This window comes from Rhinoderma darwinii, unplaced genomic scaffold (assembly GCF_050947455.1).
Source record: "Rhinoderma darwinii isolate aRhiDar2 unplaced genomic scaffold, aRhiDar2.hap1 Scaffold_478, whole genome shotgun sequence".
NCBI lineage: Eukaryota > Metazoa > Chordata > Amphibia > Anura > Rhinodermatidae > Rhinoderma > Rhinoderma darwinii.
The window spans coordinates 10,499-24,257 of NW_027464024.1; the positions used below are offsets into that span (position 1 = coordinate 10,499).

Here is a 13,759-nt window from a genome sequence, read left to right on the forward strand (position 1 = left end):
CGGCTGCCATTATATGGGCACTATGACAGACACTATTATGGGTGCACTATTGTGGCCGACACGATTACTTGGGCGCAGCGGCTTTTATTTAGACACCGTATGGCACGATATACAAGCATTTTATTGTGATTACTTTGGTAATATATGGCACTATTATTTAGGCACTGTACATAACTATTATTTAGGCATTGTATGGCACTATTATTTAGGCACTGTACATAACTATTATTTAGGCACTGTATGGCACTATTATTTAGGCACTGTAAATAACTATTATTTAGGCATTGTATGGCACTATTATTTAGGCACTGTATGGTGGTATTATTTGAGCACTGTATGGTACTATTATTTAGGCACTGTACATAACTATTATTTAGGCACTGTATGGCACTATTATTTAGGCACTGTATGGCACTATTATTTAGGCATTGTATGGCACTATTATTTAGGCACTGTATGGTGGTATTATTTGAGCACTGTATGGTACTATTATTTAGGCACCGTTTGGCACTATTGTTTAGGCACAGTATGGTACTATTGTTTAGGCACTGTATGGCACTATTATTTAGGTACTGTGTGGCACTATTATTTAGGCATTGTATGGCACTATTATGTAGGCACTGTATGGTACTATTATTTAGGCACCGTTTGGCACTATTATTTAGGCACAGTATGGTACTATTGTTTAGGCACTGTATGGCACTATTATTTAGGTACTGTGTGGCACTATTGTTTAGGCACTGTATGGCACTATTATTTAGGTACTGTGTGGCACTATCATTCCATCTGTTCACATGTTGTGGTGCTGTATGGTGGTGTCTGTTGCTGTAGTGCTGCACTTGTGGGGGGACGTGGCCCAGAGCCAAGGAGGCTTGGCACGGTCTGAAGGCATGGGTGCTTTTGGGCCGCTGGGTTGCTCCCTCTGCAGGAGCGGTGCTGCGGTGGTGGTAGCCGCCATGCGGTGCTGCAACCGCTAGAGTAGGGAACCACTTTAAAGAGGTCGCCATGTAGTGGCTTATACAGTTTGATCAAAATGTTTACAAAGAACCTCATGTTCATGTTTCTAAATTATGCCTAGCGGCTCAGATCAACGTATATACTGTGGATTGTGCGGTCCATGTCTAGTTTCTCACAATGCTGATATTATGATAATTAACTACAAACTACAAAGACGTCAATTGAGTTTTACTAAACCCCATTCATACACTGCGGAAACAATCCACACAGAGTGAGTGCTGCAGGTTTTTATAATGGTGAAATCCACTTCAAAATCCGCAAGTAACACATGTAGATATTGTTGTAGACGTTTCCGCAGAGGAGAATTACTGTGAACAAGGTATTATTCAGAGATTCATTATGAATTAATGTGACAGGTTCCCTTTAAGGCGCGCAGTGAGTAACACCTAGTGACAGGTCGTGTTGGGGGATGTCGTTATCTGTACGCAGCTCTCCTGTTACTGTCATTATCGTTAACCTGTTCTCCCACTTCCCAGCTCTGACCTCAATGTCTTGTGACCCGCCTGACGTCAGCGCCACTCCCTGCTGGAAGAGACATATAGAGCGCAGGCAGGAAGACACCTGAACGAGAGCCGACGAGAGAGACTGCCATTACCAGGTGAGAGCCTGTCCTCATCCAGGACACGTATATGAATGATAGACCCCCCCCCCCCCCACCTGTATAATGATCAGGTGAAGTGTAATAACATAACCGATATAATAATATACCCTGATAAAAATACGACAAAATAATCCCGTATCCCTCTATAGTGAGGCATGCTGGGGCTTGTGGTTCAACAACCGGTCTTCTAAGCTACTTTTAGTTGTCGACACCCCAGATCAGCCGCCCCCTTCCTTCCCCGTAATAACATGCGGCATCTCTATAGGCAGATGTAGCTGAGCTGAGTTCGCTGTTCAGAGCCAAATCACAATCTGGGGTCTTACATAGGACTGCAGATGAACCCACCGTATTATCTCATGATGGTACAAGACAATTAAAAGTCCAGCCACTAACTCGGCTCTGCTGCATCAGTATATGTATTATATAAGCCGGTAATCAGGGTGTTCTTGACTCTTCCTGTATTCATCCGCCATCATCCAGACCAGTCTTTCCAGATTCATGTCTTAAACTTCTAGTCCTGTGTAATGGTATCACCATTACAGCTGCTAAATGGGGTTTGTCACCCAGCTTTCCCAAACTCCTGATAAGCCGGTGACAACCCCTGCGAGAGCTCTTAATTGTGGACATATTACTTGTCACCCAGCTTTCCCCGGATCAGATAAGAATATGAAATGACTGGATAGAATTGTTAGGGTATGTTCACACGGCGGGGGTCCGTAACGGCTGAAATTACGGGGATGTTTCAGCCTGAAAACATCCCCGTAATTTCAGCCGTACCGGCATGTGCAGGCGCTTGAACGCCGCGTCAATTACGGCCGTAATTAGCGCTGCTATTCATTGGAGTCAATGAATAGCGGCTCCAATTACGGCCAAAGAAGTGACAGGTCACTTCTTTGACGCGGGCGTCTAGTTACGCGCCGTCATTTGACAGCGGCGCGTAAATATACGCCTCGTGTGAACAGACAAACGTCTGCCCATTGCTTTCAATGGGCAGATGTTTGTCAGCGCTATTGAGGCGCTATTTTCAGACGTAATTCGGGGCCAAAACGCCCGAATTACGTCCGTAAATAGGCCGTGTGAACATACCCTTAATGCTATAACATACACATCACAGACCAGTGACCTGTGGCTGTCAGGACATGCTGGGAGTTGTAGTTCCTCAGGTCGAAAGTACTAATTTGCCAGGTGATTCGGACGTTACCTTCCTGCAATAGAAGAACACGTCACCCAGCTTTCTCACACACCTGAATGACAATTCTGCCTAGTTATACAGCGATGAAGGATCATGGGAAAGCTGAGTGAGAATCCCTGTTGGAGTTCTATTGCGGTCATTCAATGTTCCCTGAATCAGATATAACTAAGTAGCGGCTGAATAGAATCTCGTGTCGTCCTCTTCCGTCAAATTGCTAAAAATTAAACGTTGCGGTTTATAATCTGACTTGGGAAAAGCTGGGTGACAACCAATATGGCCACCAGTTCAGTTGTCACCCGGCTTTCTTATACTTCTGAATGCCAATCTGTCCAGTGATGTAATGACACACCACCCTGCCCCTACATCACTGTGTAACTAGGGAGATTTGCCATTCAGGTGTCTGGGAAAGCTGGGTGCCAACCCCTGTAGGAGGCGAAATGGTGGCCATATTGACACTCAGCTTTCTCAGAAACAGAACGACGAAATAAAATCTCGGCAGCTGCCATTTTGATGTAGATCACTGCACAAAAACCAGGCAGGTCTGTCCTTTCAGGAATGTGGGAAAGCTGGGTGACCAGTGACATTCTGTGGGGGATGTAGTTGTGGCCATATTGGATGTCACCCAGCTTTCCCCGTGAAGTCCTTATATACATAACCCAGAATGCCTTGCTGGAACAAACACAGGAGGGGTCACATTTTTTTTATTATTGTGATAATTGGATGGACCGCAGAGCATTGCACATCCCCTACACATACATCATAATATATTCTGCAATCCCCTCTGTACGGATCTGCAGAGCATTGCATCTGTTTTTCTACAAGTACATACTGACATTCTGCAGATTATCCTCCCCAAAGATCAATATTTGTGTGTTCTGCAGATCATCAATGAGGCCTCTGCAGAGCATTACTGTATTTTCCGCCCTATCGATGCATACGGACATTCTGCAGACTATTAATCACCTCTCTATAGACCTGCAGAACATTGCTCTACTCTACAGGGAAGTCTTAATTTATCCTGCAGACTATTACATCACTCGGTTTTGTCTGTATCTGACGGATACATGTTGGTAGCCCTTCCAACAGGTCTGCAGAGCATTGCTCTGCAATGGTCTCCAGCCTAGAAGGCTGATAACAGGGGACAATAGATTGTACTTTTAGCTTCAGTTGAATGCAATCTTTAGGTTTTGTGTCCCTATGACACACATGACTGTACCCAGCGTCCCTCACCGTAGCGGCGTCCGTTTCCTTTCTGCTTTATATAAACCGTAACAATAAATAGAACCGTCTCATTCCAGATACTTCAGTCATGTCTCTGTATCCGTCTCTGGAAGATCTGAAGGTGGACCGGGCCATGCAGGTGAGCTCACGATCTCTGGCTTCATTCTAGTAGCGATATCCCTTTATTTAAAGAGCCCGTGTCCCTTTTTTTTTTTTGAAGAAATTTTTCCAAATTGCCAGGATAGACCTTTGTATTCATGAGATTTTCTACCCCAAGGTCGGATTCGCTGCGTAAAAATCACACCTGGAACCCGCAGTACCTTACATCCCAAAAATCGCACCATATTGTGATGTGGTTTTTCGGACAGAATTTCTGTTGCGTAAAAAAATCTGTTCATACTCACCCCCTCCCACCTCTGACGTCCGCTCTGGCTTGCCTGGATGACGTTGCAGCCTGTGATTGGCTGTAGCGGTCACATGGGATGAAACGTAATTCTTAGGAGGCCGGACTGCAGGAAGGAGGAGGGAGTCCTGGGTAAGTATGTTGTTTTTGGGGGTTTTTTTCCCCAGAGTTGCAACTCTTGGCTTTCTGTTGCGGGTTTTATATCCACATTGAAATCAATGGAGAAAACCCGCAACAGAAAATCCACAAAAACGCAGCATAACTTGACACGCTGAGGATTTAAATTCCGCACCGCAGGTCAATTTTTTAACGTTTACGGCGCGTTTTTTTTCCGCAACGTGGGCCGGAGATTTTCTGAATCTCATCCACTTTGCTGCTACTGTAAATGCGGCGGAATTTCCACACGGAACCCGGCCTTCGGGTTCATGTATTTTTAGCGTAGGTTTTTCTTTTCTTACATAACCCAAAATGTACCGCTAAGCGTTCCTTGTATTCTCCGCCCTCATTTGCATAAAATGCTGCAAGCACCAGGGGGAATTTCCAGGAGAAGAAGGTGCAGCAGACAGGGACCGTATACAGGGACAACATACAGATGTGCTGAGTCACTGACTGCCGGTATGTCCTGGGATCCTCTGACATGGCGGTCACGTGACTGTGGTTGTCATCCTGTATTATCTTATGCCATGTGATATTACCCACAATGCCCCGCCGTGTTATCTCACGTGAGATAATAACAGATATCGCTCCCTCACAGGTGACTCATGGGCTTAGCGGAGAATAACCGGTTTATTTTCTTTGGTCTTCCAGGCTCAGTCCACCCAAGTGATTGCCCAACCACAGCCCGCCGCGATCATGCCACCTGCAATCTCCAGTCAAAGTAAGTGACAGCTCATAGCAGCCGTTTTTATTTGTGTTATTGGCGCCCTCTAGTGGTGGAGCAATTCACGATCTCAGTAAGAAATAAGCAGATTGCATAAACTGGAAAAAGACCCTTTGAAGGCTCAAAGTTCTGCAACTTTCGAATATAGTTTTGTGTTTCAATTCCTCATCTTCAAGATCACCGCTTGCTGTCAGTAAATGAGAACATTCTTGCTTACACCAAGCAGCTAAAAACCTGTACAGATCCTATACTTCTCAAAGCGGATTTGTTACAATTGTATCAACTGAAGACAATCTTGTGTAAGCTATACCTATCAGCAGCACAAACCTCCTGGTTGTTTGTTACAATGTAACAGGGCAGGTTCAACGTATCAGTCTGGAGTCCTGATTGTTTGGTTTACAGAGGATTGTCTGGACTGGATACAACTGTAAGGCTACGTTCACACGCTAAAGTAAAAACGGCTGTAGAATATTGAGCCATTTTCTAGGGAAACCACAAACGTTTTTTTGCAGCCGTTTTTTTTGGAGCGGTTTTTCTATTGACACAATGAAAACCGGCTCAACGAGCGACATGCACTTCTTTTTACAGGGTATTTTTTTACGCATTTTCTCAAACGGCTGCGTAAAAAAAAAACGCACCGTCTGGACAAAACGCCGTTTTTCCCATTGAAATCAATGGGCAGATGTTTGGAGGCGTTCAGCTTCCGTTTTTTTTCAGGCGTTTACGCGTGTGAACACACCTTGACAAACCCTCAGCTGTGAGAAGTATTTGGTGTGTACAAGATTTTCAGCCTCTGGATGTAAAGAAGAAATGTTTCCATGCACTGATAGCAGAGATCTTGAAAACAGTGAGGAATTGAAACAAAGTATATTTGAAAGTTGCAGAACTCGGTCATACAATGATTAACCCTTTGAATAGGTGGAAAGGACTGAATCTTACCCAAATCTGATTACGAATACCAATGAAGAGGACGCTGCCAATCTTGAGCTGAACAAGGACAAGAACTGAGTCTGGTTGCTATGGGTACACAGAGGCAGCTGATCCCTAGCAACCAGTCCGAGCTCAAGTAGCAGGACTACATTTCTCTCTTACGGACAGTTATAGGAATTCGATTTTTTGTAAAAATATAGAGATGGAAATCACCTTTTAAAAAAAGTTCTGCAGCCCGTTAGTCTAGGACTGTGTGACGGCATGGATTATCAGCGCCACAGTAGTAAGTAAAGCCGTGTGTAATCTCCACCCTACGTAAATGCAAAATGCAATCCCCTAAATACGGGGTAACGGACTACAACCGCAGCCCAGACAACGGCAAGATGTCCCTTCAGTGCAGCGGAGCCGTCACACATACCCTGTAGATAGGAAGGGCGGAGTGCCACCGTGCCCGCCCATGTAGGATGGCAGATACCACACCTATACTGCAATCTTCTCTACAGCGCCCTCTGCTGGAGGAGCAGGATTACTGCAGCCTCCTGAAACAGTTCAAGGGCCGTTCCATGTAAACAAAATTTTGCAACCGGCTCCTCGTGCGGACGAGTTTTTCATGTTCGGACTATACAGAGTTTTGTAGCGCAACTGATTGATTTTTAACTATTTAGTGACCGCCGCAGTCCACAAGATTGCATGAAACTCAATGGACTTCTGTAGACTTGAGTTGTAGCTTGATCGTTAAAATTAGTCAGTGGCGCTATAGAAAGTCTCCGCGTAGCCTCGGCCTAAAGATTATATTTACACATTCCATAAAACAAAGCGGGAACTGAAGCCCAAGCAAACAATAGTGCGAACCCTGGAGATAAGCGGCAACACTTCACCCATATCTCTCGAAGGCTTGTGATAACACCAATAATCCTCTGACACCAGCAACTATGTCTACATCCCGGCATGAATGCAGCCTATTGCTCCCTGTTATCATCCAATGGGAGTCAGAGCTTGATGATCCAGGTCCCCCCTCCCCCAACCATTACATAGGACTGCTGGCCTGTTACATGGTGAAGGTGTTTTTGGCCTCCCTCGGGCCCCAGGGCTGGGTCATGGCTGCGTCCTCAGATACGGATGAGCTTTTCTCATTGATTCGCTCTCTTCTCGTAGGTTTATATCCAAACCTGACAGAACTCAACAATTACATGGGACTGTCACTGACGGATGAGGAGTTACAGCTCAATATGTCGCTGGTTCCATCTGGAGGAAACGTGAGTGCGGTTTGTTACCCATCAGTTATACGTAAAGAACGCAAATCTGCCGAAAAACAGCGACCCACACCACTTTTTACGCGCCATTTTTTTAAAACGGCCGCGTAAAAAACACCCGTGGGAACGGAACGCCGTTTTTCCCATTGACATCAATGGGCAGATGTTTGGAGGCGTTCAGCCCCCGCATTTTTAGCCGTTTTGCAGGGCGTTTAAGGCACGAAAAAAGTCTGAAAATAGCCCGTGTGAACATCCCCTTATAATATACTTTGCGTTTCATTTCCCTCCCCATTTTTGAGAACTCTGCTTGCTGTCAACATCGAAAAGCTGATAATGCGAACACTAAATACTACTTTCAATTGTAACAAACCCTCAGCTGTATCTTCAGTGAGTTTAAGGGTATGTTCACACGGCCTATTTACGGGCGTAATTCGGGCGTTTTTGCCCCGAATTACGTCCGAAATAGCGGCTCCAAAGCGTCGGCAAACATCTGCCCATTCATTAGAATGGGTCTTACGATGTTCTGTGCAGACGGTCATTTTTTTTTACGCCCCGCTGTCAAAAGGCGGGGCGTAAAAAAGACGCCCGCGTTAAAGAAGTGCCTGTCACTTCTTCAGACGTAATTGGAGCCGTTTTCCATTGGCTCGATGGAAAAGCAGCTCCAATTACGTCCGTAATGGACGCAGCAAAAAGCGCCTCAACATGCCGTTACGGCTGAAATTACGGAGCTGTTTTCTCCTGAAAACAGCCCCGTAATTTCAGCCGTTACGGACGCTGCCGTGTGAACACACCCTAACACATCAGCAACACAAATCTCTTTCCTGTCCTGATTGTTTGTTAGTTTGTTACAATGTATCAGACTGTTTAGTTTACAGACAATTGTCTAGACTGGATACAATTGTAGCAAACATTCAGCAGTGAGAAGTATTCGTTATGCACAAGATTTTAGCCTCTGGAACCAAACAATGTTTCAATTCAGTAACAGCAAGCAGAGATTTGGAAAATGGTGAGAAATTGTAGCAAAGGATATTATGAAAAGTTCTGCAACGTTCTTATTGGCAGAAGATATTTTTGGCAATTTTTGGGGTTTGGTTGGATAGAGAGGGGGTGTCGTCCCTTTTTACTTTGACCTTATGCCCCCTCTTTGCGCTGCAGGAAGTGGCGGTCCCTCACACCATCCCGGGGGGTCTTGTGGCTCCAGTCACCGGGAACGACATCGGTCTGAGACGGGCAGAAATTAAGAATGGCATCCGGGAGGTGATCTTATGTAAGGACGAGAACGGCAAGGTGGGCCTGAGGCTGCGGGCAGTGGATAAGGTGAGGAGTCGCAGGAGTGGGGGCCACAAGGCCTGGGACGGGGCAGCAGGACTGACTATGTGATGGCCTCTCGTTCTAGGGAGTGTTTGTGCAGCTCGTCCAGACCAATTCTCCAGCCTCCCTGGTCGGCCTGAGGTTCGGGGATCAGATCCTGCAGATTGATAATCAGGACTGTGCCGGGTGGAGCAGCGACCGAGCCCACAAGGCACTGAAGAAGGCCGGACAGGACCGGATCAACATAATAGTCCGGGATCGGTGAGTTTCCCCATTATACCGGGCAGGGTAAAGGGCCACCACATGACCAAACACACTTAACCCCTTTAAGGGTGAAGGGCTCTTTATGTTGGGCACCAAAAATTATACGGGTAGGGCCACACGGAGCGGTCCGAACACTGTCGCAACGCGGCCAACAACCGCGTCTGTCAAACAGCCAGTTAGTGGCCGCACATTAATGCAGGTAAACCGTCCCTTTATCTGCAAAATCGTGCGGCCATGAATTAATACACCCTTTATGGCCGCACGATTTTGCAGGTTACAACAAGCTACCCCCTAAATGTAGGGTAAGGGGTAACTTGCTGACCGGTGGGTGTCAGACAGCCCGAACCCCATATCAACAGTCACCCATATTTCCCAGATCTGAACTTGACAGCATGGGGGGGGGGGGGGGGGGGGGACTCTATAAAATTTAGAAATTTAGGCCAGGACCTAGAATCTTAGAGGAACAACAGACTGAATGTTACAATAGTGAAGATTCGGAGAATTAGGTTTCAATTCCTTTATTTCCTTATAAATATCCAGAAGAAAAGACAATTCAATACATACAGATCTACGATTCAGTAACATCATTGACAGCTCAGACCTCATACAATCTGGTAATGTGACAGCTATGGAAATACAGAGGTGGACCAAGCCTAGAACAGTGCCCTCTGGTGGACAGTCATTTATTAGAGATGATTGGAGCCGTGCCCCCTAGTAGTCATAGCATCAGAGCTGTTGAAATGTTTGATGCTATGACCACTAGGGGGCACTGCTATCATTTCTTCTAAACAGCTGTGATGCTATGACCATTAGGGAAACTGCTCCTGAGTATTGGAGCAGTGCCCCCTAGTGGTCATAGCATCAGATTGGCGCAATGCCCTCTAGTGGCCAACTTAATGTTTTCTGCAAGAAAAGTTCTATACAATACTAAAAGGTCATTTTAATATAATATTTCAACATAATGTAAAACTATTTCTTGGACCCAACACATAAAAGTAAATTGTCCGCGTAACCGCTTCATTTTCCAGTAACTTCCATTGGACAATTCCTTACAGAGCGCGCGCAGTCCATCATCGTGTCCCTATCATCACATGATCCAGAGATATTCCAATACTGATTTCTAGTAAAATCCACATATAATCTAGAGGTCCAGGACAGGAAAATGATAGCCGCTTCCATTATCCCATCAGCCTTATTGGGTCCCCGTATTATTTTCCTATATGCCATTACTATATGGTGTGAACTACATCTCCCACAATGCACTACAGCAGAGCATGCTTTGTGCAGATATTGTACCAGAAAAAGAAAGGAATAATATTTGCGTTCCTACAACCTGAGACCTAACAGGAGAACATTGGCATTGTGAATGCAGCTCTGGATGTGAATGGAGTATGAGAACGAGCGTTCTTCAGTATAGATTTAACCCAATAAGTTACGGGGTAGGTCATTTGACATGTTTTGTCAGACATTGCAGAACCTGTAGGGGGCGCTGCTGACTGTCACTTGTGTTTTTGTCAGTCCATTCCAGCGCACGATTACACTACAGAAAGACAGCGCAGGACACGTCGGCTTCATCTACAAGAAGGGAAAGATCGCGTCACTGGTGAAGGACAGCTCGGCTGCCAGGAACGGGCTGCTCACCAACCACTACCTGTGCGAGGTCAACGGGCAGAACGTCATCGGACTCAAGGTGAACAGATCTATAGGAGACGAGCGTGTGGAGTCTTATATAATGTGTGCCCTATAAAGCGTGAGAGGCCACATACCTGTACGTTAGGTAATCGCACGACTAACAATCCCCTAATTGACAACCCAGGAGTTACAGAAGAGACCGCTATGAATGGCTCCGGGCAGGGAATTGTTATTTATGCAATTACCTACTACATATACATGTGAAGCGGCGTGGACAGCTTAGTGCAGCGTACAAGTGACGGCAGCGAGTGATGGAGGATTTAGAGTAACGCAGGACAATGGGGGTTGGAGTGTCACAGCGTACAAGTAACGGTGGTGCGTGCGCGCAGGATGTATATAGGGGAGGTAACAGTATACAAGTGGCGGTGGTGCAGGCGTGTATAGGGGGAGGGGGTGTGTATATATATCCGTATATAGGGGGAGGGGTATAGATATATATATCAGTACACAAGTTCAGCGAGCGACTATTTGCTATTCATTGATTGGGCGTTGCGGGAGCAGATTTGTTTACAGTCGTTTCGGTTTTTTTCAGGATCGTCAGATAGAAAACATTTTGGGATCGTCCGGTCGCAGCGTCACAGTCACCGTGATCCCAACCGTCATCTACGAGCACATTGTAAAAAGGTAAGCCGCACCGTGGGGGATGTAACGTGCGCGGGAGAGAGGGGGGGGGGGGGTCGGCACTACTTGTGACCATTGGGCCTATAGAGGACACGTCCTGTGCCGGTCAGGCTGGGAATATGGAAGCAATGCAAATGTGCCGCATCCTTCCTGCACAGGTCGCATCCTCGGGAGACCAGAGTTTCTGGATGTAGCAGTCGTGGGGAGCCCCTTTAAGGGTTGGGGTTTCCGTTCCCGGGTGGATTCACATATGGCTGACTCGTTGCAGGAGTTTTGTAGACATGGCGTCGCTTCTGCAGCAGGTGCATGAAGTTCTGCAACCGGACAGTCAGACATTTCTGCAACAAATCTGCCGTGTGTGAATATACCCCAAGTCCAATCACGCGTTGGTTAGAACCGCATAAAAAAACAAACAAACTGCGCACGTATTTTTACAGCGACTTGGTGCGGTTGCGCTAAAAAAGGTAAATGCATCGAATCGCGAAAAAACGTGCAGGTTTTTGGATGCGGTTTTAACTGCAGCTGAGCCGCAACGTACGAATGGAACCTCAGGGAACAGGCAGGATAAACAACGGCACCTCTACCCATCCAAGGAAACCCTCTGCAGACCCGCCGAGAGAGAGGGGGACCGGATTTGAAGGCTTTGTACACCTTTGAACAAAAATAAATAATTTTTTAATAAATCAATGTTTTTAGTGATTTCAATACAACTTTAATAAAACTTGACTTTAATTAAAATCCAGCTGATAACGATCACATCTAAGCTGATGAACCAGGACCAGCTCTTACCAGAGCCGTCAGTGCAACTGACCTGACTGAATCAGCTCTGACGGCAGGATACATAGATCTTAAAAAATATATATATTTTTATATTTCAAAAGGTGCACTATGCCTTTAAGATCTGTCTTCCATATACTGGAAATGTTCCTTGTGGCAGAGGATCCTGGTCCCCACCGGTGCTATAAGGAGATCCGCACAGCCGGGGGACTAGAATCATCTTCCGCATAAGCATTGCAGATGAAGTATATGGAAGATCAGATCTGCCTGATGTTAAACCCAGTCTATAGGAAGTGGAAGCCGCTATTTTGTGGACGGAACCACTAAGAAATCTCCGAGGCATTCTCTACTATCCATGAAGCCTCATTCACTACACTGGATACGTTCTCTTAAAAGGGGTTGTCCAGGTTTAGATAAATTCTACCATAAATACTGCCATAGCTTTCCTCAGGCTGTGTCTGGTATTGCAGCTTAGTACCATTGAAGTGAATGGGGCTGAGCTGCAATACCACTCACAACCTGTGGACATGTGTGGCGCTGTTTTTGGAAAAAAAAGTAGAATTTTTTTTTCTTTCTTAAAATCCTGGACAATCCCTATAAATCTTTCTATCCACACAATGGCTGCTTTCATGATGTATACAAGAGGCCTTAAAGGGTAACTTCAGAACGGTGTAAATAAAGTTTATTCAAGAGCACAACGTAATAGAACTTTAATAAATTTTGCTTCGAAATCTAATCTCATATCAGTGATGAATTGAGGCCACAAAATTCAGGCTCATCATAGATTATAAAGTGTGAGAGAATCCTGTGCAGTCTTCAGTAAACTTTATGGACACTGTACTGGATATCTTCTTAAAGAGACAGTACAAAAAGGTCACATCAGGCAGTGGCCATTATACAAATACAGGGGGGGGGGGGGTCAGTGACTGCGCATGATCGTGGGAGTTTGTGTAGGTAATTACGGAGATCATCGTCTACGTGAATAGGTGACGTGTAATTGGCATTTAAGAGGTTAAAGTGTTAAGAATTTAAGTAGAAGGAAGAGATGTTGCAGAGGGGGGGGGGAAGCGATCGCAACCCAGAAATTTACCAGGCAAGTAATCAACATCACAATCTATTTCTTCCAGAATGTCCTCCGGACTCCTGAAGAACTCCATGGACCATTCCATTCCAGAGGTGTAAAGTCACCTGACCGGAACCACCTACACGACACGTAGGCACCCGATATGTCCGACAGCCTAATATGCACTTTATATAGGACTTCTAATCTCATTCTATGGGAGGACCCCCCTCCCCCAATCCATGGACTCTTCCCAGTCCAGCAAAAGATATGCAAAACCCATAGGGTTCAACCACACTATCTAGAGGGGGGGGGGGGGACTGCACGCCAGGGACCAGCGTGGTACATGTAATCTTATCCCTGTGGGTAAAGGTTGGCATGAAGTAGATACGGCTTAACATAATATAGTCTGTATCCTTCATGGGGTCAATCACCTCCTTTATCCACTCCTGTTACTTAACCCCCCCTCTTATATATAGTAAATGGAACGTTCCACTTCCTCTTCCTGTAACCATTACGCGGACTACCGGTATAGCA

General features: G+C 45.7%; 1 protein-coding gene across 1 annotated transcript; it reads left to right on the forward strand.

Moving 5' to 3' along the window:
• The first annotated feature begins 1,457 nt into the window (after nucleotides 1-1,457).
• LOC142719290 (syntenin-2-like) lies at nucleotides 1,458-13,753 on the forward strand. Its single transcript, XM_075848779.1, has 9 exons — nucleotides 1,458-1,615; nucleotides 4,109-4,170; nucleotides 5,242-5,311; nucleotides 7,400-7,500; nucleotides 8,653-8,814; nucleotides 8,894-9,069; nucleotides 10,591-10,762; nucleotides 11,297-11,388; nucleotides 13,290-13,753. Exons 2-9 carry the CDS (start codon nucleotides 4,120-4,122, stop codon nucleotides 13,342-13,344), a joined length of 879 nt encoding a protein of 292 aa, XP_075704894.1. The 5' UTR covers nucleotides 1,458-1,615; nucleotides 4,109-4,119; the 3' UTR covers nucleotides 13,345-13,753.
• Nucleotides 13,754-13,759: the final 6 nt, after the last annotated feature.